General features: G+C 43.7%; 3 protein-coding genes across 8 annotated transcripts in view; 1 reads left to right on the forward strand and 2 right to left on the reverse strand.

Annotated features, from left to right (window-relative positions):
• The window catches only part of MAD1L1 (mitotic arrest deficient 1 like 1), a 352,882-nt gene extending 335,999 nt beyond the window's left edge, over positions 1-16,883 (reverse strand). Inside the window, exons 1-10 of one of the 5 annotated variants that reach the window (XM_053957710.1) lie at positions 16,708-16,728; positions 16,422-16,458; positions 15,470-15,623; positions 14,102-14,242; positions 12,217-12,396; positions 10,877-11,001; positions 10,102-10,183; positions 8,854-8,984; positions 7,604-7,718; positions 7,002-7,063 (exon numbers count right to left, since the gene is read on the reverse strand). In XM_053957710.1, the coding sequence (XP_053813685.1) occupies positions 7,002-7,063; positions 7,604-7,718; positions 8,854-8,984; positions 10,102-10,183; positions 10,877-11,001; positions 12,217-12,396; positions 14,102-14,242; positions 15,470-15,619 (986 nt within the window). In that variant the 5' untranslated portion in view covers positions 15,620-15,623; positions 16,422-16,458; positions 16,708-16,728. The other 4 variants (XM_053957711.1, XM_053957712.1, XM_053957708.1 and 1 more) reach the window with 4 other exon arrangements.
• Positions 16,884-17,553: 670 nt separating this feature from the next.
• Positions 17,554-19,940, reverse strand: MRM2 (mitochondrial rRNA methyltransferase 2). 2 transcript variants are annotated; one of them, XM_053957425.1, is made up of 3 exons: positions 19,861-19,940; positions 18,916-19,166; positions 17,554-18,206 (listed from the first exon to the last, which is right to left on the reverse strand). In XM_053957425.1, exons 1-3 carry the CDS (start codon positions 19,896-19,898, stop codon positions 17,782-17,784), a joined length of 714 nt encoding a protein of 237 aa, XP_053813400.1. In that variant the 5' UTR covers positions 19,899-19,940; the 3' UTR covers positions 17,554-17,781. The 2 variants fall into 2 exon arrangements, with proteins under 2 accessions (XP_053813400.1, XP_053813399.1); XM_053957424.1 differs by lacking the exon at positions 19,861-19,940 and adding an exon at positions 19,512-19,853.
• A 15-nt stretch (positions 19,941-19,955) lies between these two features.
• Positions 19,956-24,450, forward strand: NUDT1 (nudix hydrolase 1). Its single transcript, XM_053957427.1, has 4 exons — positions 19,956-20,036; positions 20,610-20,766; positions 23,591-23,736; positions 23,950-24,450. The coding sequence occupies exons 2-4, from the start codon at positions 20,615-20,617 to the stop codon at positions 24,120-24,122; spliced, it is 471 nt and encodes a 156-aa protein (XP_053813402.1). The 5' UTR covers positions 19,956-20,036; positions 20,610-20,614; the 3' UTR covers positions 24,123-24,450.
• The last annotated feature ends 34 nt before the right edge of the window (positions 24,451-24,484 follow it).

Below are 24,484 nucleotides of genomic sequence, written 5' to 3' on the forward strand. Positions count from 1 at the left end.
TGCAGGAAGTTTTGCCCAGCATTTCAGTGAAGAACTGTAAAACACAGACCTACAACACTTAAAGATATCTATGAAATGTGGTTGCTTTATTAAAACTAAGTGGATAAACCCCAAGAGAATGGGAGAAAACTAAACTCTGGTTAAAGCACAGATTTGACATCACACTTCCAAGCATCACATTTAAATGCATTACTGCCAACACCCAAACATGGACTGAAGTCTTCCAAAACTGCATCTGACTGCTCTGAGGCCTGGAGCTTCAGAATTTGAGATTACAAAGGAGCATTTTCTCCTCACAAGGCACAGTAAGTGTTCTGTCATGGAAAGCTAAAACCTAAGGCAGTGTGGAAAGTGAAGAATAATGTACATTTTAAAACAAGAGAACAGGATAATGAAGAACAAAAGAGCTTAGAGCAATACTCCAGCATATGCTGCATGTCACATTCAACAGGTGACAGCTTCCTCCAAGACTTCTCTATGTAAAAATTGGTGGCTTCAGCACATGCACAATTACTGTAAGATAACCACAAGCAGCTTTCTCTTTAAACTTGTACCTCACTCTAAAGCCAAAGATGCCCTTTGGAACTGTTCAGGCACTTCCTCCTCAAGAAGCTGCTAAATGCTGCTGAGGCAGTGCTTTCATCTTTCACACATGCTAAGTCCTACAAATACTGAGCACGTAGCCTTTATTTCTATATAAACACAATGATTACCCTCATCATCCCTTCCACATCCCCTGCCCTGCTTTGGAACAGCATAACTATTTATGCACCAACACAGGAGACCTGATGAGGGAACAGATCAGGAATGGGATTGCTGTTTCCCATTCCAGACTGCTTTTTTTGCTCTGCAAGGACATCTCTTTCAGCTGCAGAGTTCACAGAACCAGAAGGTACCAGGGCGGAACAGAATATTTGAAGACAGACACTGGAGTCAGAAGCCCCAGGTGAGACAGGAATGGCAGAGCTGCTCTAAACTGGGACTAACTTGTCCTGGCAGAACAATGCAAGGGAAATTCACTCAGTATTAATCCCTGTGCAGAAGCCAGGAGAAAGCCTTATTCTGAGGGATTTGGGGGAATACTAGCAACCTGCATAAATGGGCCCTCTTCAGACAGTGAATTCTTTAGCATTTCTCAAACCTTCACCTTCAGTAGAAGGCAAAAAAGTAACAGTAAAATGCAGTACTGCGTCTGTACAGGACAATAGCAGATAATCCATCCATGAGGTAAGCTGAGACCTCATAACCATAAAAGTTTCTCTAACAAGCACAGTGCTTTTTGGTTGTTGTTTTGGGTTTTAGCACTTGTCTGTGGTGGTTTTTAATTACTCGTTCCCCCTATGCATCATTTATTTCCCTACTGGGTACCCTGGGAATTCCTACTGTGAGGAGACAGTTTGTTTTACACTGGGAATCTTGTAAACAGCAGTCATGCAAATTTCAGTCTGTTCACAGATCATAAATTACAACTATTTATGAAAAACTAAGACATAGAACATGAAGCTTCAATATCCTCATACTATGCTAATCCTAATTTTCTCCTCCAATTAAGGACACAATTCTAAAGTTGGGGCCATCAGTGGCCAACCCAGACAAACCAAACTTCTCACCCTCCAACAGAGAAATTAACACTGTAGTTCAGGTCAGTGGTACAGTTACAGGGGGCAGCCAGCACCAAATGCTTTTCATTAGACTGATTTCTTGCTTGGTGACAAAAGACCACAGGACTACAATAGGCTATCCCATAAAAATATTTGCTCCACTATGGAATGATCATGCCAGAATCATGGCATTACTGGAACCAGCAACAATAACCCCCAGTCTTGTCTTGACTGGCTGCAGTTAATTAAGCATCCAGAGTAACATGAGTAATTCAAATTATTTCAACATGCACTACTTTGTATATCTGTCAACAGATTTTTTTTAAACTAGTAACCACTTACTCATAATGGACATTCAGAGAAAGACAAATTACTATCTTGTGAGAAAGGAAAAGATTATGAGCTTCATTCACTACTGCAAAGATATTCAATGTCTTGGATGGAAGAGAGTGCACAGTAACTAAGCATAGTTAATCAAGATTCAAAAAGGAAAGTAGAGAACTCAAATATTCTCCTTTTTCTTCTATTCACTGAAAAAAAGAGCACTAATCCACCACTAAATGCAGAATCAAGAAATCTGATTCCCCTTTCCCTCTCTCTTCTCCCTTCCCCCAGCTCCAAAAGCAGAATGTGCATAGAAGGACTTCCCGTACTGAGTGTAGCACCTGGGTAATTATGAATTACAACTGTGCAAACCAGTGTACTAAATAGAGATGCTTGCCACTTAATTAAACCCTTTCTTAGAGAGGAAATGCATACACATTCACACTATCTCCTCTCTTAATTGGTCTCAGACACTGCAGGAAGTTAGTCCCCAAGATTTGTCAGCCAGCCAGCCCACAGATGTTTCAGAAAGAAAACCAGGTCAGCATTCCCAGGTTCACTTCTTTGGCTCGAGGCGACAGGTCAGCAGATCAGTGTCTGCTGTCTGCAGCTGGCAGCTCCACCAAGGGAAAATGGTTCCTCAGCACTGGCCCAAATTCCTGCCAGACTGCACTTCCCTTGGCAGGCCTGGCCTGGCCAGCAAGCTCCCCAGACAGCCACAGCAGCTCCAGATCTCACTGCTGCAGCCACCTGCACTCACCGTGGAGGGCTCTGTGGGCACTCCCCAAAGCCAGACTCAGTGAACCCCACGTGTGTCTGGGTCAGCCTCACACCATCAGCACACGGGGCCAAGACTTGACTGACCCCAGAACCAGAGTGGGAAGTGACTCAGAACAACCAAGCCCCTGACCAGAGTCTCTGAGCTCCACACAAGAGTCCAAGCACACTTCTCTTCTCTCTGATACATCAGCTCCACTTCTAATTTCCACACTGTATTCCATGGCCCTTCAGAAAAGGACAGCTCAGATCCTCACCGTGGAAAAAACTGAAATTATTCTGAAAAGTTGTATGAACAAAATCTTTTGGTTTTTCCTACACATGAACACCAACCAAGCCTGAGCTGACACTACCACTGTCAGGCAACAGAAAGCAGTGCTCCAAAAAGGAAAGACTGACTTAAATAGACCATAATCAATATATTTGATCACCCATATAAAATAATTCTGCTGTGTATAAAAAAGATCTTTGAGCCCAGCAGGTGAATCCGTAAAAACTTTATATTAATTACTTCCATTAAAAAAACATGAAGCAAAATAACAAACAACAAAACCAAACCCTGTATCACACATTACTATTTATTACCTCAAAAAAGAAAAAAAGCTTGGCCTAAAACTCCTCAGAAGCTGTTGTTTGTGGCCCACCTGGCAGTCTTCACCCACTTGTATGACTCTTCAGCCAAAATCCAACATTTCAAAACTTGCATTCTTCTGCCACTTATGTAATAATACAAAGATAAATTTAGCATTAGACCTTGTCAGCTGCTATCAATGGCTATCAGTACCTTCAGTATCAGAGTTACTACCTCAGCTTTAACAAATACCTGATGCACATCTTTTTCCATCACTCAGTACTCCAGGGTATATCTATTTAAGGATGGCAAATCGCTTGCTAAATTCATTAGAGGACAAAAACAATATCAACCAAACACAGACAAACAGCAGCAAAAGAGGCTTATTTAGATTAATAGCTCACAGGACAAGCACCCTCATTTTTTACTTGGGCATCCTCTACATGCTGCAGAAGGGAAATGCAGAACAATAACAGTGCTGCTCTGAGAATGCAATTCTAAAGCTTGGGGTGGAGAGAAAAGAACCAGGCTGTGAAGAACTCCTATTAAACAAGACAAAATTAAGAATATGTGGTGTAAATATGAAGTTTACAAAGTCAGCTAGAAAAAAACTGTTTCATATTCCATCAGAGAAATCTGCACAAACCTTTTTCATACCAAGGTACAGCCCGGAGTACTGGGCAAGGGGACGGTGACTGCATGCAGGCAGCATGAAAGAGTTTAAAAGCTCTGCCGGCAGCAATGACGAGTTTTCCTGAGAGCAGCTGCCCCTTCCCAAGGTTGATGGATTCACACCGGGCTGAATCCCAGGCTGGAGCGATCCTGTTCCTTCTCCTGCAGGAGAGCGGGCGCCATCTCGTGGGAGTTCTGAGCTTTGTCACCCAAATAAAGCCGCTGCTGTCACCCAAAACCTCCCCCAAGTATTTTTCTGATAAAATAGATTAACTGTTTAATGGCAGTAGAGGAACTGCCTGGAAAAAGTCTCTAATCTAATAGCCCAATGCTGAAAAAACAACCGAGTGTGTCATGATTAACATGGTTTGTCAGTGAAGATGGTCAACAACTCAATTACTCAAATACTGGATTTTGAAGAAATAGAAACTACATCAGCACATCCTGGAGAGACAGAGTACAAGAAGCTTGTTTTCTCAACACAACCCTTTCCTAATAACAGTCCTAAAAAAGCCATGTATAAATATCCTTCTATAGGACAGTGCACTCCAAAATAAATAAGGCTTTCTACTCACAGAGCAAGAACATTTTGTGGTTTTTTCCCTTTACAGCTGAAACCAATTCTACAGCAGAAATATCAAGTCAGAGCAACACATGACAAATGTATGAAAATCCCTGGCAGCATAACAGTTACACACAAAAAGGACCTAAATTCACTATAAAAAACAGAGCCAAGTATACTGCAAGGTAGGCATTAAGAAGCTCAAGAAATCCAAAGGACATATAATAGAACACAAGAAAGATGACATAGATTTAGAATGTGTACACATGAACCCAATATAGCACATATGACGAGTCCTATTTTATTATCTAGGTACAGCACAGGGATATTTTGCTATAGAGCTACAACTGTCTTTGTTTCTACTGTTCATGAAAAGAGAGAAAGCCCAGGAGCTTACAAGTGGAATCCAGAACGAGCAAACAAAAGATTAGCCAGAGTCAACTGTTAATGAACTTGTTTTCCCCCAACAAGGTGAAGCATTATAAACACTCTTCCATTGTCACCAAAAAGAGACCCATACTAAAAACAGTTGGATTACCACCACACTCATGAAAGCTGTACCTCCTTCCCAAGTATTATTACATAAAATTACACTGCAAGGGCTGATCATAAGCCAATCTGACAAAAAGCCTGCTGGGAGCAGGCAATCAGTGAACAGAAACCACTGAGAGCAGACACTGAACAAGCCCTGTGGAAGTGCTGGAGGAAATAAAAAATCATCCTCTCCTAAAACTCCGCACGCTGCATGCACTTCTCTTACATCCTCTGTACCAATGAAGAACCTGATAAGAAAAGATGAGAAATCCTAATTTATTCCCTTTTCCCTTTCTTATCTAGTTATTAGCAAACAGAACATTCCTCTGACCCTTTGGGACAATCAGCCAACTTGTTCCTGTTTCTTTTCTACTATGAGATGAGCAATTAACTCTTCTCAAACTTTCACCAACAGCATTCTCCAGGATCCAACCAGAACAATGATCTCTCACCATCTTCATCACCCTCACCAAAACTTAATGTAATTCATGCTGTAAGAAGTCTGAGCAAGAAAAGAAAAAGAACAATAAGAGAGGGAGGGGGAAATCATCCAGTCCCACTTGCTCCAATTGCATGAAAAGATGATCTTTCTCAAGAGCAATTCCCCTTTCTGTAGAAGGTGCCATTAATAGCACTAAACAATATGGCCCAATCACAAAACTAGCACTTCACAGTGAATATTCTGATTTTAAATGAAGGAGTTATTAGACTTCAACAGGCAGAATCACTTGGCTCCATTTCTCTCCCGCTGTGAAATTACCTCGTTAAACCTTTAACAGCTTGAGGTAAGTAAAAAGCTTTTACTCCAAAAGGTTTTGTGAAAAGGATTCCTACAATTTCTGTCCATACCTTACCATAGGAGACTCAGCATAATTCCATCTTCATCTAAATGTATGCAGGAGAGAACCTCAAGCATGCTACCTACCAGCAAGCATCTGGAAAAGGTTTGTTATCCTCATTAAACAGAAAACATTGAGAAAATTAAGGGAGATTTCCCAAGTTGGAACACAAGTATCTTTTACATGAAGCAGTGATGTGTCCAAACCATATGTGCATTTCCAAACAATCCCAGCAGTGTGCAGACACCGCTCTGTGGCTGGGTGTGTGGAATGAATGGAATGGAGAAACAACTGGCAAGATGAGGTTCTGCTGCTCATGTTTTAGCTTGACCCAGTGTGAAAGGTGATCAATGCTCAAATTGTTTACAAAGAAGCATCATCTTTTCTCATGTAATAACACTGTAAATATTTAGAGAAAATAAAACAGTGTTGAAACATGGCACACAAAAGATTCATATATAAACAGAACAACTTCTGCAGCAAAATAGAATGATCAAAAATTCCACTATTTCCAGCTTCTTTTTATACCACATACACAGGGACCTTAAAAAATCTGGTTCATTGCTCCAGATGTCAGGAAGAGCTGTTGAGTACCAGCACACAGACCAGCTGGTGTTACAAACACAACTGGGGAGTGGCTTTGACAAAATAACTAAAATAACATTTCTTCAGCTGCTTTAAGGAAAGAAAGTCACAACATGATCTAGCAGCTAATTTTGATATCCAGATTTCAAAGGAAATATGTTTACAACAGTTTGCCACAAGTAGCACACAATCTCTTCTCTGGACATATAAAATTCTTAGAAATTCACTTATTAAGCAAGTGGAATCTCTAACTAAACAAAAATGCAGCTATGCACAAAAAGTTTCAAGAATTCCAAACTGATCCCCCACCTCAAAGACATTACTCAAGGTGACTTGGTGAAAAACATTTCTTAGTTCCCAAAGTTACTTTTAAAATTGTGTTATCTTATTTTCTTCTCATATATGACAAAATGTACTAGAAAAGGTTCCACATGAAGAAGGGACAGAAAGAAAGCATGACCAACACACTTAAGACATCAGTCAGAAGAGGAAAGGGCTTAAAAGTCTTACTTGCCTCCAGAGCTGTGAGCACATACCTGATATTTAAGCCAGTGCTCTGATCCAGTTTCTCCCAGCTTTGTAATTTTCCCAGAAGCTTCTAAAGTGAAGATTAAAAGTAGAGTTAGACATAGACACATGTTGTAACAGCTCACCAGAGCTGTTAGAAAACTCAAAACCAGAGTTTTCTTATAATCCTCTATGCAAAGTCAGTGTCATTCCTTCTCCTGCTGTGGATTTCCTGATATTATCCAGCATTTTTGGTTTGTCAATCTGCAGCCCTGGATACCAAGGCTCTTCACACACCTCTCCATCACCAGCACACCTGGACAGAGCTTGATGCCAGAAAAAGCCTTTCCAAAAGAAAGGTAAAAGAGAAACATCAAGGCTAAAATAGACACTATGATGAGACTATTCTGTACACAAAATCTCCAGCTGAACAGTAAATATCCCTTTTGCCTTTTACACCTTCCTTGCCATAACCCCCCTCATGCTGACTTTCCAGTTTGGGAATGTCTGCTTCGAGTTAAAGGAGGTATCATATCTTAAGTAACACAATACAGGAAGAGCCTAAAAGTCAGGACAGGCAATAGAGGAAACTCCTGTTCTGCTCATCCACCAGATGTTCCCAGCTCCTCACCTCATTTTCCAATTCCACAGTCACTAGCTGTGCTTGGACTTTCTCATAGCGTTCCAGCTTCCTTTGGAGACCTTCCACTTCCTCTTTAAGCAAACCATTGTTTTCTTTCATTTCCCTGTGATGAAGAGAGACAATTACTACAGGTTCATGCAATTCAATTCCCGTTCACAAACTTTCAGATATACAGGAATCCCATGGGAATCATGACATTCAACTGACTCACTTCTATAACCTTCACAGCAAAGCCACTGCTACCAAAAAAATAGTTTTATTGAATTTTTTTTCCTACTCTAAATACCATCCTAATTATGCCCAAATGAGCTGAAGCGTTGTGTCTGCTTTACTATTTGTCAAAACAAGGGTAATGAAAGACTCCAAACTCTGCTTTTCCGTCTGGCTGGAACACAGCAAGCAGAACAGACCTGGGGTTTGGAGCACTGCTTGGTTTTTCCTCTATAGAGGTGTACAAGGGTGAAATAAAACTGTATAAAAACAAATGACCTTTAATCTATTGGTATGTTCCAATGTAGAAAAATAAGCATGAGAAAAAATTCCAAGACAAACAATTTAAAATTATAATGAAATAAATACAAGACCAAAACCTAGGAAAATTACTTAATTCAAAAAAAAAAAAAAAAAAGCTGTCAAGATGACTCATGTAATTTTACAAAAACACAAACAACAACAAAAACCACCCAACACTTTAAGGCAATTTATTTCACATTACATTTAATTTAATTTTTCAAACTGATTGTCACTTTGACAATCCAGAAAGCCTACTCTACCCAATGGCTGTATCAGAGTGCTTTATAAATTTAAACCAGACACTTTCTAAACACTATGCTGGAACAACAGGCCTTTAAAGCAGTGGTAACAATAGCTAAGCAAAACCAGTTCTTAGAGAAATGTTCAGCTGCCTCTTCTCCCTACAGGAAATTCTTTCCCCAAGCTGTATGGAGTTGATCACTACCTTTAAACATTGAGTTTTGTTTTAACAGCCCAAAATCACCACCCAGGACAATGAATGCACATTCTGTGGGGTTCCTGTGTTCAAGAAGATTCCTCAGATCTTGTCAATTCCTCTCATCTAGTAAGCACCACGACACTGCTCAATTCATAAGCAGTATTTATATGAAATACTTCCTTCTGAGCTTTCCCATGTGGAAACCCTAAAGAGGGATGTGAAGTGCAGACAGTGCAGCTATAGCATGTATAGAACACAACCCTCAACACCTGAACCCTTCCTTCACCTGAAGTAGGCATTTTCCTCCCTGAGCTGGCGCAATTCACGCTCCATTTTTGGGAAACGAGACAGTTCTGCCTTCATGTTCTTGACAATTACAGCATCATGTTCCTGCTGGGACAACTTCTGCTCCAAATCCTGGAAAACATGGGATGAGAACAGGACTGCAATGAGTAAGTTGCAATTTGTAAGAGCCATTTCTGCATTGCACTTTTTAAGCTCAAATCAAGGACAGGAATGAAGTTGGAAAGGAACTCAGGAGGTCATGTTTTCCAATCCATGCTCAAAGCAGGGATGAATCTTGTTTCACTTTTAATACCTGGGCTGGTCTCCTCTCTCTACACTTGCTTAGTCCAGGTTTATAACAAAAAACCCTCAGTTACTCATTAAAATGATCCTCTTCTATCAACTGAACAAAATCTGATTTTCTTGTCGTCTATCCCTCCTCCAATGAAATACAGAGGAAAGCAAGAATTGGGTACAGAAAAACACAAATGTGCATTTCAAGGTTATGGTAAATGTTGGGGAGTTTGCCACTAAAAAACTGAATTATTCAGGGCTGTGTTGCAGACTTATATCCTGTTTTCCATCTTTGCATTTCAATGGAGAAAGTCTCCTCTTGCTGGCAATCAGGTTGGCTTCAGAGCAAGGCAGTGCCACTGTCAGCACTGCTCAAATCAAAGTAACTCTCCACGTCTGCCTCTGCCAGGAAGACAAGACAAATTAAAAATATACATTCCCACCAACCTATGTGCTCATTTGGATGCACAAAAAGCATCTCCATACTGATGTTTAAGATAATGTAGTTTTGAAAGCTTTACAAGTAATTGCACTTTCTAAACACAACTGCAGAGGAAGGATTTTCTGGGAAGCAGAAAATAACTGTAGCTGCTGGGCTCATCACACCCCATTTGAAAAAAAATCACTCTAGAAGCAGTCTTTTGCAGAGCAAATTGGCAAAAGACCAAAAAAAGCATTCCTACAGAGTACTGCTTAAGGATATAAATCACCTTTCTATAGAGAAAGCATGCTTTTTTCAATCAATTGATACAACAAAGGCAAAGTGTCATGTTACAGTTAATTGTAGAGAGCCTGGTCCACCCAAGCTCAACTCTTGCTAGCAACCAACTCAGGTACTTATATGACAAACTAACCTTTTACTTCTGCAATAGCCAATTTTTTAAAAAGCAGCATTCTGTTCTTCCACTGAAGGAATTAAAATCTAAAGCTTTATATAGGTCACAAAGTTTCTTACCTTAATCTTCTGTTCATATTCTGTCAGTAAGGACTGGCTTGCTTGCAGTGTCTGGATTTGCTGACTTGCCTCCTGCCATTTCCTGTCAGATGAAGACACAAGAAGCACTTGAGCTCCCAGAATTCAGGTACCACAAACAACCCACCTTCAGAAGTCTCTGACCAACAGAGTCAAATAGCACTAACAAGGTAAATGTTACTCTTATATAGCATTTGCTCTTTCAGTCTCACACTCATATCAACTCCCTCTTATTCAGAGACAAAAATATCCATTCATTTCAATAAAAAGAAGCATATTGAGAAAAATACAAAAAAAAATCAAGCCCTTAACTCTGAGAACAAATATATACTCAGAGTAAACAAAACTTCACAACTTAGAAATTGAAGAGCTGAAGTTAGCAAGCAAGGAAAAACACACTCGTAACTTTCAATTACCCCTCCACTATGATTTAAGGTTTCATATTTTTGATCTGTTCAGTCCATAAAGTTCAGATCAGCCTTTCCCACCCACATCCCTTCTGTTAACTCTCCACCAGGAACACGAAACATCAATGAGATTTAAAGCTCAAGTTTGTGGTTTTTTTCCTTAAGGTACAATTAATGTTGCACCTCAGAGCTGGTTTCAAACAACAGTTATAACCTGCACACCCAGATCAAAGAACCCCTTTGAAGAGCAGAAATCAAACACCATTGAAAGTTTTCTGAGTGATGACAGCTGCACAAGACTGAAGTTCTGTTTGCCTTTTTCTCCCTACAGTCATTCATCCCTTGCTTACTTTTTTTCAACATCCAGCTGCTCCATCAGTTCCTGCTTCTGAGAGTCTTGGCTTGTCATCTGCATCTCTTGGTTCATTACATTCCATTGCAGCTCTGATATTTTCCCTTTTAATACAGTGATTGTCTGAATTAATGGGAAAAAAAAAAAAAAAGCATAAACACACAAGGCTGTGACTTTCCAAGCTGGATATTATGGACGGTGATAGAAATAATTTCCAACTAAAAAGTATTAACACAATCTTAGAAATAATCCCACACTCCTGCAAACCTTCAGACCTGTAAACCTACCTCAAATAAAGAGAAAATAATTTTGCACTTTCACTTGCCATCCAAATTGTCATTTACATTATCTCTTAAATGAGTGACCTCAAACTGGCATGAAAAACATCAAACTTTAAAGTTAGGTGATATTTTTTTTCTAAATATATTAACTCTAAAGAAAAGCTCACAGGTTTGTTTCAATAGCCATTACTCAGCTCCCTGTAACAGAGAAAAAGAGAAATATCTCAAAACATTACATATGTAGTGTGTCTTCCAGACAGACAGGTAGAGTTCTCATCTTGATACTGATAAGAATAAAAGAACACAGACACAGAACTGCAGCACACATCTTTTAGGTGGGTTTAGTTTCTCTAATGTACCATCACTCTTCCCCTGGTTTTAATCACTGATAACTGGAACATTAAATCCATTTACCTGTTTTATCACATTGCTACATTTCCAGTGACACCTAGGCAGGAGCAGGGCTTAAGGAGTTAGTGATTGATGATCAACAACTGCTACAGGAAAGTTACAAATTAAATAGCTGAACTTAACTATAATGATATCTGAGAAGGTTGAGGGTTGAGAAGATGGCCTGGGCATCCAAATATACTGAAACTGTTACCCAAGTATTCATTCTGCAGTAGAATGCACAGGCATTTAAGACACTTCAGGAAGACACACTTGGCTCATATTGTTGCTCTCATCCACTCTACCGTTCTCTTGACTTCCCTGAACACTTTCCTATATTATCTCCTCCATCACTGTCCCTTTCTTCACTCTTCTGATCCCAGATGCTGGATGTTGCACCTCACATTTTTTTTCTCCTTCTCCATATCATCTTGTCTAAGAAATCTCTTCTCCTTCTGACCTGCTCACTTGCATCTGGGCTTGATTTGATTCTAAACTTTGACAGAAAAGACACACACCACGAGGGTTTATTCATTTCCAGGTGATGAACAGAATGTTCCAGTTATTTTGTTTAAGCGTTTTTTTAATCAAAAAGGGCATTTTCAAGTCACAAGAACTGCAAAGTCACCTGGAGCTATGGATGGATTAAAAATTACTCTGTTCTTACTTCATTAGCTTCAGCTAATTTGTTCTCCTTCTCTTGCAGCTTCTTACTCATTGTCTCCATGCTCTTCTTGTAAGATTTGTTCGTCTCCATTTGTTCTTTCAGTTTATTTTCAGCCTCTGTTTCCCTTTCCTGGTACTGCTTTATGCGCGTGAGCAGCTCCTGGTTACGGTCAGCCTCTCGCTGGCCAAGGGAAAAAACACAGAGACTTCAGAAGAAAGCAGCAGAAAGGTGAAGCCATTTTTCCTTCTTTTGTCCTCATTTCTTATTACTATGATCACCAATGGTAATTGCTTCATCATGAAGCAAAGTTACTCAGACCACAGCTTTAACCTAGCAAGGACAAAAATTTATCAGCAGTAACTCAATAGAATTACCCAAGGAATTACCCAGGGAAATGGAGCTGGAAAATTAAGAGACCACTTCTTCCAAATCTTTTACACTAAGACATGACTATGACAATACAGATGTGGCTTCACAGACTCCATTGCACACTCTCCAGCAGATTAAAGATGAAAACATTCAATCTCCAATTTAAAGCTGACCCATAAACAGAAAATTGACTTTCAGAAACTCAGACCTCAACAGCTGGGTTAATAAGACCAACTTCCCTCTACAACTTCTGAAATTAAGGCCATTTAAAAGAAAATATTATCAACTAATACAATAAATATTCTTGCAGTCTGACAACCTTTCATATACCATTTCAGTTTACTCCTACCACAAATTGATCAATACTTATTGAAAAAAATGCATAGCAAATTGCTTTGCTAATCAAAGCAACTGGAGACATGGATTTGCATAGTAAGCAAGGATTATGCAAAGCAATGTGAGGTTCCTAAAACCTTTATCCACATGACTCAGAAAAACACAGAATCTGAGCAGGGTAATTACCACAGTGCTGGATTAATGCTGCTCCCTTTTTTTGTACCAGTACTTCAAGGGTTTCTGTGACTGACTCAGCTACATTCCAGTTTGCACTCTTCCTGGCCTAATCCCACATCACCTTACTTCAGAGGAAGAAGGAATTTAGTCACTGACTCCCTATTTCACAACCACACATTAAATCTGTCACCCTCATAAAATACAACAAAACATACTTATTATTTTTTACTGATTTCTTTTTCAATAATCACCCACATAGAAGACTTTTATTATGCTGCAAAAGCCACTGATCCACAGCTTATTCAGTAACGTCGTTAAGCAAACATATGTGGGCAGAAAAGCAGAACCCAATAAAAGCTATTAGGCCCTGAGTGAGGCTCACTGTTTTATCAGTGCAGGCTCTCTTGTGTGACACTGCGTGGCTGGAACTGCTGCCATTCCAATTAATTACAGTCACACAAACCAAATGCTTGCAATTATGCCAGCAGAAGTTTAAACCCTCTAGGAGAAAAATTATTGAATACTTCTGGGAGAAACATATAACAAATCCCTTTTGTTACTGCCACCCATGACAACTTCAGTGCTAAGCTAACAGAATCCAGTGATCAGATCTGTGAACCTAACGAGGCTTCAAGTTCACACTCTTGTGCACATGAGCCAGTTAGTGCAGTGCACTGAGAGGGGAGCTGCAGAGCAGTTCTGTAGATGGGTTGGTGCTGGCAACTTGACACCCACACCCACAGTAAATGCAAATGCAGTAAATGCATTCCAGAGTCACTGAAGTCCTGCTCTGAAGAGTGTCCATTAGCAGCTGGAGAACATCAGGCTTGCTCCTGGAGTGCTCCTTTCAGCTTTGTTTCACTCCGAAGAGTAACTACACACATTCTGAGACAGACCACTGCAAACCAAAGCACATCCCTGACCCAAACCACTGATGTAAATGCTCTCCATGTGTTCTGGCTTAGGCCAATGCTCCCAAGCCATGAGCAGACATCCCACTCACCTCATAGTTCCTGGCATTGGTATTAGCTGCCTTCTCCAGCTCGATGCGAGCTCGTTTGTGGCTCAGCTCCATCTGCATCTTCTCCCGTTCCACCTGCAGCAGCTGGGATTTGGAGTGGATCTGCCCAGCTTGTTCCTCCAGCTGGCCAGTTCATGTGTGAAAAGGGACATTGCACACCATTAACAGCACAACAGTATCATCATGCCCTGTACTGCTCAGCTGACACTGCCATTTTACAAACTATCACATTTGTGGCACCTCTCACAGCAGCTGTAGATGGGGAAACAAAGAGTTCAACATCACGCTCAGGAACCCACATCAAACCAAGGTGAATTGGAAAGAAACTAATTCCTGGTTCTTAAGTCAGAATTTCTCAATCTCTAGATGTAGTCTGACAAAATCTACTTCTCTATCTAAAAAGCTAATTATGAACTCCCCAAGCCTAAGAAGCACAGATGACATCACGCTCCCAATAAAAGTAACTGCTGAACAAAATAACACATTTTTCCATGACCTCTGCAACATTACACTTCATTTTTTCACTCAAATTACCTGAGAGCACAGACAATACTAACAGAATTGCTCACATCCTGGTGAGCCAATGGAGACTCTAACCAGAGAGAGCCTCCTGCAACTACTGCTGCCACCAGAGATGTAGCACAGACAGAAAAAGCTTAAATTTTTGTCAGCATTTCAAATGAAAGCAGATTTACATTAAAAAGAAGCAAACTTATGTTTTACTTAGAGGCTGAAATAGAAATTATATTAAGATACAGAATAGAGAAACTTCATTCCAGCCTAATAAATAGTCCCTGGGATCTAAGATTGTCAATTTACTTTATGCTTTATGAGCCTGAAACAGCTAACAGAAAAAAAAAGTAAATAACTCAGGTGGATAAGAAAGCACAACTGGTTTGCATATCAAAGCCACAGCTCAATGCAAGTCTCCTGAATGTGTCCAGGCAAAGAAGCTTTAAATCCTGAAAAAAGGTAACAAAGTGTCTTACTAGAAAAAACGTTAAGATATAAAGCTCCTTTGTTCAGCAATATAAAAACAACTCACAATTTAATTTCCTGAGCTGGTACACAGATATAACTAGCAGGGAATAAATTCAAAGGACCTTTCTTAAACTTTTACAAAACAGAAATAAATCTGTCTGACACTATTAAAAAAAAAATAAATATATTCTGGAAAAGATTCCAGAATGGTGACAGCAAGCTTCCTTTATTTGTTTGCGTCAATTTCAGAACGTCAGTTTCAAAACAAACAGTCAGAACTGAATGAAATTCCTAACTCCTGGAATCAAAAGGAGCACATGACCACACTGAAGTGATACTGCTGGAATCACCAAGATGAGGACTCCTCACCTGCATCCTCTGCTGGTACTGCATCTGTAAGGAGCTTTGAGAAGATCCAGGCGTAGCCAGCCCAGACACTCCCTCCATTCGCTGTGAAATGAAGTTGTTGAGGGATCTCAGGGTGGAGAAGACAGTGGTATTATTTTCCAAGTCCTCCATGGCTCTGGAAATAGACAGATAATCATCAGCAAAACACTCAGAGCAAGATGCTGTGCTAAAGAGGGATCCATCACTGCCCTGAGGAAACACTAAACACGAGGTCTTCCAATTTATAGGGTAAGAAACAATCTGCACTGCTGGGACCCACAGAAAACATGATCCCATCCAGGCTGAAGTTTTAATTTTCTCTGAAATGAGAAAAAGATGCAAGACAGCCTCTTCTTCTCTGACCAAACCAAACTCATTGTTCTTCCCCCTAATTTTTGAAGCTGATGGGAGCAGAACTAACTCCACAGTAGCAGCAAACCCTTCCTGCTACACAACTTGTTTCTGGTTTCCCAGAAGCACTCTGGACTCTAATTTCCAACAAGTCTTCCCAAGTCCATTGATCACTTGTATAAGTGAAACTGCATCTCATTATTCATATAACGAGATGTAGCTCTTCCTTCCAATTTAGAACGGTACTAACTAAAAGGCCAAAGAGAAATCAAGTGTGGCACTCAGAAAAGCCTGCAAGGTTTCCCAGATTTCAGGAAACTTTAGGTGAGTCCCTCCAGTGACTGCACGCTCCGTAAATCCCCAGAAACACCGGAAAAGGTCCAGGACCAGGAAAGGCAGCCACAACATCCACATGGCTTGTAGCACAGACAGAGACTTGGGGCTGCCTCCGGGCTCCTGCACTCCCGGGCTTACACAGCAGTTACTGTTTGCATTTACAGCATCACGAGCAGGAGGCGTAAGAGCGGCGCAGAAGCAACAGATCTGCCAAAACCCAAACTGAGCTCTGGACTACCAAACGCACCTGCCGGCAGGCAGCTCCAGCGAGGCCGTTCTCAAACCTACTAGCAATTAAGACGACACTTAGGTGTGTGACCCGGTCCGGTTCAGGAAAACCCGTGGCCAAGGCTCACCTCGGGGCACGCAGGGACCGGCGGCGGGCAGCGAACACCGAGAGCGGCCGCGGCGGGCACGGAGCAGCTCCGGGCACCGAGGGGTTCGCCGGCACGGCTGCCCCGGGGGAAGAGCGGGGTGGGACCCCAGAGCCCTCCTTGTCTCCCCTTTCCCCCCGTCCCGCCCTCAGCGCTCACCGCCGCGCGCCCCGCTTGGATCTCCCTCCTCACCCCGGCCGCGGGATCTCGCGGGAACTCCGCGCCCGCCTCTCGCGAGAACGGCGGCGCCGGCAGCCGTAACGGCGGCATTATGCGCGCAGCGCTCCGCGCGCTACCGTAATGCCCCGACAAGGCGCGGTAAAGCTTGGAGCTCGGCCCGCCCCCCAAAAACCGCCCCGCGCCCTCCTGCTCCGCCTCCTCCAGCTTCCAAGTGAGCTGCTGCTGATGAGGATGTTAAAAACAGCCTCTCATATAACTCATGCCACAGTCAGCCTGATAAAAGCACAATTTAATAAAAATTTGTCACTTTCAGATAAGGCAGCAGCTGAATTTATTTGTGCAAACAGATTTCCGGCAATTCAGTCATTCTCCCGGCTGGGATCTTAGGAACATCTTGTCTTTTCGCCTGAGAAACACCACTGGCCACACCTAAAAAGCACTGGGGAGATGATCTGCACGGCCATGACCCTGTCCCACTGGCACTGACTGGATTTATGAGTGCCAGGAAGCAGCAACTCCTAAACATAACCTGTGCTGTAGGAGAGGCAGCAGAGCCATGGGGCTGAACATTCCCCACTCAGCCATGCCTCTCACGTGGCTGTGCTACACACCGTGCGTGAGGATTCAGATCCTGATGTGCACAGAAACATTTTCTGGTTTTTACCTGTTACTTGCTAATAAATCACACCAGCTCCTAAAAGGCACTGAATTGGCTCAAACTCCCCTTTGCTCACATTTTCCTCACATTCCAACAATCACCTTTATGGTCAGTCTCATGTATGGCAGCATTAACACTGCAATGATTTTCAGGCACACATTAAAAACTCATATGATCAGCATTTTATTTTCATTTCTATTACTCCAGTTCCAGAGGTTGCCTTTCAGGTTATTCCTCTCCATTCCCAACCATTTTGTCCGCAAGTATTTGAAAAGCCTGATGGACTTAAAGAAGAGTAGCAAACTTTCCCAAGGTCTTAATGGTGGGATTTTCCTTTAAACACCCACTAAATTGAAATTTCCAATCCGTGTCAGAGAATCTGCAGCTCATGACTTTCATTTCCCTCTGTACAGCCTTGCCAAGTAATAAGATTCCGCAGAGTCCTTCCGGCTGGCCTGAGGCTTTATAGTTCTCACATCCTGGAACTGCTCCTTCAGTCTGTTTTGCAGCAGACGGGCCTCGGATCCATCCCAGAATTTACAGAGCATCGTTCCTTTTGGCTTTAAAATGCTTTGGGACATATCCAGAAGGCCTAAACACAGACTGATCAGCTTCTGATGATCCAGCTCTTTGATGCCCGTGGCGTTGGGTGCCATGTCACTCAGGATGACATCTGCCTTCCCTAAGGGAAGCAGGCTCTGGATGGCCCTCAGCGTGCTGGGCTCTGCCATGTCAGTCTCCGACAGGAAAACCGCTCCTTCCAGAGGAGAAATCCGCAGCAGGTCCACGCCAAGCACAAAGCCAGTGGGGACAGCAGCATCTGTAAGGAGGAATGACACAGGGAACACTCAGAGTGGCTGCAAAAACCTGCACATGCATGAGCTCTGTGCTCAGACAAAACCCACCACCTGCCACAGCTGCCTTCTCATCCCCTGCACCTGGCAGTTTGCTGGGTGCATCTGGATGGGGGGTTTGCCATAAGCTCATCCGTTCAGGACATAAAAACTCAGCTACTTTGGATAAACAAGGAGGCTTTTTCTTAGTTTTCTGCTGCTCTTATAAGGCTGACAGTCCAGAAATCCTGGATAAAGATGCAGATGGTAACACCTCACTTTGTAAACATCAATGGCTTCACCCATATAAACCATGCAAAGCAGTTGCTTCCATTTTTCGAGAAGGGAAACAATATTTCAAATAAGCCAAGGTAATTGCTGGAAGTCACACCAATTTCAGAACTGGATGAAGGGATCTTCCCCACAACAGCTAATCAGATCACTAGCACCACATGGTATGTTGTATTTCATAAACACAATTTCTCTATATGAAGATTTACTATGCTCACCCCTTCATATTTTTATCAGTGACTCTGGCACTTGCCAGTACCCATGCCCCCTCCCCATACTGTTACCATCATAATACTTCCTTGATTTCATAGTATTTCGATTTAGATTCCGTAGTATTTCACAGATCTCTCACACACTTCAAGAGGAGTATCATCCCCATCTTGCCTGCCAAAAAATTGCACTTACCAGTACCTAAGGCATTGACCCTCTCTACAGCAACCTGGCTCCAAGCACCAGGTGCTGCTCCACAGTCAAGAACAGAAAATCCTGGACGAAGAACACAGAGCTTGTCATCAATTTCCAGCAACTTGAAGGCACTTCGGCACCGGTAATGCTGCTGCTTCGATGCCTTGACAAAGGGATCCTTCAAGTGCCGCTCCAACCACCTCTGCTCAGCTCCAGTTTTCCTCAGAAACTTCACCGTGGTGTGCAGGCATCTGCTCATCCAAAGGCAGGAAGAGAGGCAAGTCAACCAGTTAGTACACAACCATTCTGTATTTCAAAAGTCTCTATAGTAATTAATTCCAGCCACTATGGGCAGCCAGGGAGGGTGTGGAATTTTCCCTGCTGGGAGACATTCTCAGAACAGCTGGACATGTTCCTGTGTCACCTACTCCAGGTGACCCTGCCTTGGAAGGCTCATTGGGCTAGATGGTCTCCAGAGGTCCCTTCCAACCCAAACCAGTGATTCTAAAAAGAAGCCCCTAAATTTGAGATTTTTGGCACCTTTACTTATCAGGTCCTATCACAACAGCAGGATCAGATTTTGGATGAGGCCTCACGTGTTATCCTGAGCTAAGGGGGGAAAGAGATCCCACTCCGGCTTCTGCTCAGGTGTTTTACGGACACGACATGGCAGAGTGATCCCAGCACTCCTGTGCTGCCTCAGTGGGGCCGGTGGCCTCCGTGAGCCGCTCAGAGGAACGGAGGGATGCCCGAGCTCCTGCAAGCTCTCGGCAGAGCAACCAAGAGCCACGGCCCCTGCCCGGGCGGAACCGCCGGGCGGCATTAACCTAAAACCCCAAACACTCATTAACCCATTCCCGAGGGAAACTCCAGGCGCCGGCACTAACGACACGCCACCATCCCCTGCGTGGGCGCCGGGATCGCCTCAGCGGCCCCGCCACGCACCGTCCCCCGGCAATAGCAGCTCGCCCTGTGCCCGCCATGGCGGCCTCAGCCCGCCCCGTCCCGCCTCCCCTCACGGCGGCCGCGGGCGGGGCGGCGGCGGCGCGGGAAGAGCGGGGACGGGCCGCGGCTGAGGGTGACCCCGAGGCGGGCGGGAAAGCTGCGGCTGTGGGGCTGAGGTGCGCGGGGATGGGAGTGCAGGGGGGTCAGGGATTGGGATGGGGGATCAGCGATTTGGGGAAGGGGCGCTGGGAGTCAGGGATTCAGGGAGGAAGTTTAGGAGGAACAAGGATTTAGGGAGAGCGGATCGGAGATTTGGGGAGGGGTTTCTGGGGGCTCAGGGATTCGGGGAAGGGCTGTTGAAGGTGGGCGGAGGATCTGGGGGGACAGGGATTTGCGGAGGGGATCGAAGATTTGGGGAAGGGATGCTGGGAGTCAGGGGTGCTGGGAGAGGGTGAGAGGGTGTTAAAGGTGGTCAGGATTCGGGGGGGGGGGTTGGGGAAACAAGGATTTGGGAAAGGGGGCTCAAATTTTGGGAAGGTGGTGCTGAGGTAGCAGGAGAGCGAGGGTCAGTAGAAGCGTTAGAGAGGTAGATTATTGGGAGAGGTGCTGAGGGACCAGGGTTTGGGGACCGGGCATTGGGGAGGGGTGCTGGGTGTTCGGGGGGTGAGGGGCTCTGTGCGCCCCCCGGGTCCCCTCCGAAGGGGGCCGGGAACCCTTGGCACAGCGTGTCCGCCTCGTCCCTCCCCCAGGAGCCATGCACACGTCCAGACTCTTCACCCTCGTCCTGGTGGTGCAGCCGTCCCGCGTCCTCCTGGGCATGAAGAAGCGCGGGTTCGGCGCCGGGCTCTGGAACGGCTTCGGGGGAAAGGTGCAGCCCGGGGAGAGCATCGAGGAGGCTGCCCGCAGGTGAGGGCTGGGTCCACGCCATGGGGACAGGTATGGAGGCACAGGTGAGGTGTTGGACCATCGGCAGTGGGCTGCAGGTGGAGGTACCACAGCTCATCTGGTCAGTGACACCCTCGTGTTACCCACCAGTGCAGTCATGGCCCACCTCTGAACACCTGCTCCACAGGTGATGAGGGATCATCCACATGTACAGAGAAACAGGATTGCTCCCCCTTTGTCATCTGCAAATCTTAAACTCAATCCAGTCTGTGAGCAACTGGAACGTCCTGTATCCTCTGTCCCATCTCCTGGACTCTGATTTAAACTGAGAATGAGTGAGCGGTGGATGGAGGTTCTTGCACTCTTCAGAGAGGTGCAGGGTTTAATTTTGGCTATATAGCAGAATTACAGCTAATTTAATTTAAATAATTAACCAAACTGCTTATTATTCGATTGTATGGTGACATTTTTAAGTGCTAACGCTGAGTTGTGGAATTGAATTTAATCAGTAAAAAGGCACTGTGTAATTTCTGAACCCTTTAATACTGATTTCTTGTAGTTCTTTCATCTGTCTGGTCATTAAAATGAAGTAGCAAATCACAGCTGAATTGCTAAGTTCCTCTAAAAATTAGGTACCTTGTTCATTACATGAATGTTGCTGATACAAAGCCATACTTTGCCATCTCCTCAGTTTCTGATAACGTGCCCAAAGCTGCCCTTGCACCTGCAGGAAGATCAGTCACAGTGTGCTCAGCTGGTTCCCAACAGCTTCTGCCCTCAACAGCATCCTCAGCTGTGCCAGCACAACGGGCTCTGTGGTGAGCTGGGCCCAGGGACAGAGGGCCTCTGTGCAGATGTGCTCCCAGCAGCACATGGCCTTAACGTACCTGACACTTCATCATGGCTTTTCGTGTCATTTATCATCTCTGAGTGGAGGGAGGGACGTAAGTTTTGTCACTTAACATCTGCTAGACTTACCTGCCACCGGTTGTGGGGTAAATCTAATGGTTTAATGTAGCATTTAATTTCCTGGGTGTGTTCACCTGTGCTGGCCCCGAGTTTGACACCAGAACTTCTGTTCACACAAGATGTCAAGTGCTAAAATTTTCCTCAATCCAAATGCAATGTGCCACAGCACAGCCAGCAGCTGCTGCTGGGGACTGTCCCCATCCCTGCAGCTGCAGTTTACTCTGGAATGACACAAGCAGTTCCTGCTGAGGTCAGCTGGGCAGGAGGCTGTCCCCAGAGCCAGGAGCAGCTGGACACGCTGGCCACCTTGCTGGCTGGAGTACTGCTGGTGCAGTGCTGCCTCGGGGCACAGCTCTGCTGCAGGAAGCACCACACACTCCAAATCAAACTTCCCTTGTACCACTTCCACTCTGCACTGGCAGTTGAGGTCTGAGGTTGTGGTTCCACGTTGCTCTGTGTCAGTTGGGTTGGCAGAGGCAGCAGGTGTGAAGTCTCAGCACAGGTAGTTAAATATTAAGCCAAAACATGAACAAAGTTCCCAGTACCAGTAAGATTTCCATCTTCTGCTGTGTACAGCACATTCCCACGAGCACCTGGGCAGGACCTCAGTGGCATATCTTGTAAGGGGAGCATTTAGTGAATGAGTTACTTCTAGTTTGCCACCTGTAATGTTTCCACTTGCTACAGAGCCAAGCAGCTGATGGATAAATTGCCTGGAGAACTGTAGCAATGTTGTGCTTTGTTGTTCAATTTTCAGTGCCTGTAAAAGGAGGCTTTTAGAGTCATTGCTGGAAAACTGCCTCTATTTTAGACATAGATAGCTTCTCAGAAGATAAACTAAAATTAGCCAAGACATTAATTTGAAGTATAATTTTGAAAGATGGGATCCATGTAACCAATGCCAAAGAAAGCTGAAGCTTTAAAATAATTTCCATTTTGAAATTGTTGTTCCTGCCAAATAGACAACTACATTAATTATTAACTACAACTAAAGATACAGTTTCAGAGTATTCCTTATTTTTGTACATTAGAAAAACCATGACTAACTTCAAGCCATGCTACTTCTGTTAGAGGGAGGTAAAATAAAAAAAGCCTTGAGCACAGAGCATAAAGAAAGGAAATAACTGAATGTGCTTCAAGTAGCTGTGCATGGTGGTGCGTGGAAAAGAGCTGGCACAGCTCTGCAAGTGCTCTTAAGTCTTGCCTTCTGGTCTCTCATTATGCTCAATGTGCTTCCAAGGAGCAGGAAGGCAAAGTTTGCACAATTGCTTTGTGTTTTTTACGCTGCATTTGAATGGGAACTGGAATTCTCAACCGTCTGTGTGCAAATGGTGTTATGGAATGTGTAATTTAACTAAGCTTCAGTTTGCCTCAGAAGTAGCTGATTGTGTAGCAGGTATAGATGTTCTTTCTGGTGTTCATTAACTGCTTCTCCGCAACTCTAAAAGGTTCAGCTTGAAGTTGGCAAAGCCTTTGGCCTGTCTAAATGAAGCGTATCTTGGAGTTCTGAAGCCACAGCCAGCCTCAGTCACATGACTTCACATAGCCACTTCTCCCTTACCTCAGAGAAGATTTCATGTTGCAAGGACTAAATTATACTAAATGATCAATTCTCCTAAATCTTCCCCTTCCAGCATAGACTGTTTTCCTGCCAGGCTCAGGAGCCTGAAATGACACACAATCCCACCTGACCTGGCTGCACTGTGGTGTTCTAGCTTTGTGGCTTGGTGCAAGTCAGAACCCTTCTGTTGTACTTACTGTAAGAGCTTTCCCCTTTGGTTCACTGGAAGGGTTTTGAATTTGTGAGTAAAGCTAATGACTGCATTTTTGTCCTCCCAATGCTCACTTCCATGAAAGAAGTCTTTTTCTTGTGCAGGGAGCTCCTGGAGGAAAGTGGACTGACTGTGGACACCTTGCAGAAGATGGGTCAGATCACATTTGAATTTGTAGGCAACTCTGAACTCATGGACGTTCACATTTTCCGGGCAGATCACTTTCATGGAGAGCCAACAGAAAGTGATGGTAGGTGGCTGGTGTGGGGAAAGGAAGGATGTGCATGCTCTTCTGAGACAGCATTGCCCTTATGAAATGGAGAACTATTCATGCTAAAATGCTTCCCAGAAGGAAGGCAGATGGGCTGTAGAGGGAAGCTGCTTGTTGACCAATATTCACAGTGTAGGCAGTAAAAATCCATGAGCAAGTCCCATGCAGAGTTCTTTTGTTTTCTGCCACCAGAAATGCGGCCCCAGTGGTTTCAGCTGGACGAGGTGCCATTCCATTGCATGTGGCCAGATGACAGCTATTGGTTTCCCCTGCTGCTTCAGAGAAAGCTGTTTCGTGGCTATTTTAAGTTCCAGGGACAAGACACCATCCTGGAGCACAGCCTGAAAGAAGTGGAGGAAGTTTAAGAAAGCAGAAGCGTTCACCCCACGTGCTACTGCCCACATTGGGCTACAGCATCCTGAGTATGACTTATGAGGGTCTCCTTGCTCAGCTCTCCAGAAAACAAGACTTATTTTCCAGGCCACTGCAAAGTAAGGAAAGTAAGGGGGTTTCTTAGAGCAGAAATGAAAGCAACAAGATTTTCCATGCTGTGAAGTCCCTGGTTGTGGTAGGCTTTGGCGGTTATGTGATCACAGCTATTAAAAACTTAAGTGTTAACCCTTTTTAGTGGCTTAAGCTTTTCCCCTATGGGTACAATGTTTCATTATTATTAAAAATACTTTTTTAGTAAAAGCATGTGTTGTTCTGTTGCAATAGTACTGTGAAA

The sequence above is a fragment of the Vidua chalybeata genome, chromosome 16 (assembly GCF_026979565.1).
Source record: "Vidua chalybeata isolate OUT-0048 chromosome 16, bVidCha1 merged haplotype, whole genome shotgun sequence".
NCBI lineage: Eukaryota > Metazoa > Chordata > Aves > Passeriformes > Viduidae > Vidua > Vidua chalybeata.

Coding starts and splice junctions, on each gene's coding strand:
- MRM2 (XM_053957424.1), bottom strand. CDS start 19,762: ATGAGTGTTTGGGGTTTTAGGTTAATGCCGCCCGGCGGTTCCGCCCGG. Junction 19,167..19,511: donor CCCTTAGCTCAGGATAACAC/GTGAGGCCTCAT, acceptor TTGGATGAGCAG/ATGCCTGCACACCACGGTGA. Junction 18,207..18,915: donor GGTCAATGCCTTAGGTACTG/GTAAGTGCAATT, acceptor TCCTCCTTACAG/ATGCTGCTGTCCCCACTGGC.
- NUDT1 (XM_053957427.1), top strand. CDS start 20,615: ATGCACACGTCCAGACTCTTCACCCTCGTCCTGGTGGTGCAGCCGTCC. Junction 20,767..23,590: donor ATCGAGGAGGCTGCCCGCAG/GTGAGGGCTGGG, acceptor TTTCTTGTGCAG/GGAGCTCCTGGAGGAAAGTG. Junction 23,737..23,949: donor AGAGCCAACAGAAAGTGATG/GTAGGTGGCTGG, acceptor TTCTGCCACCAG/AAATGCGGCCCCAGTGGTTT.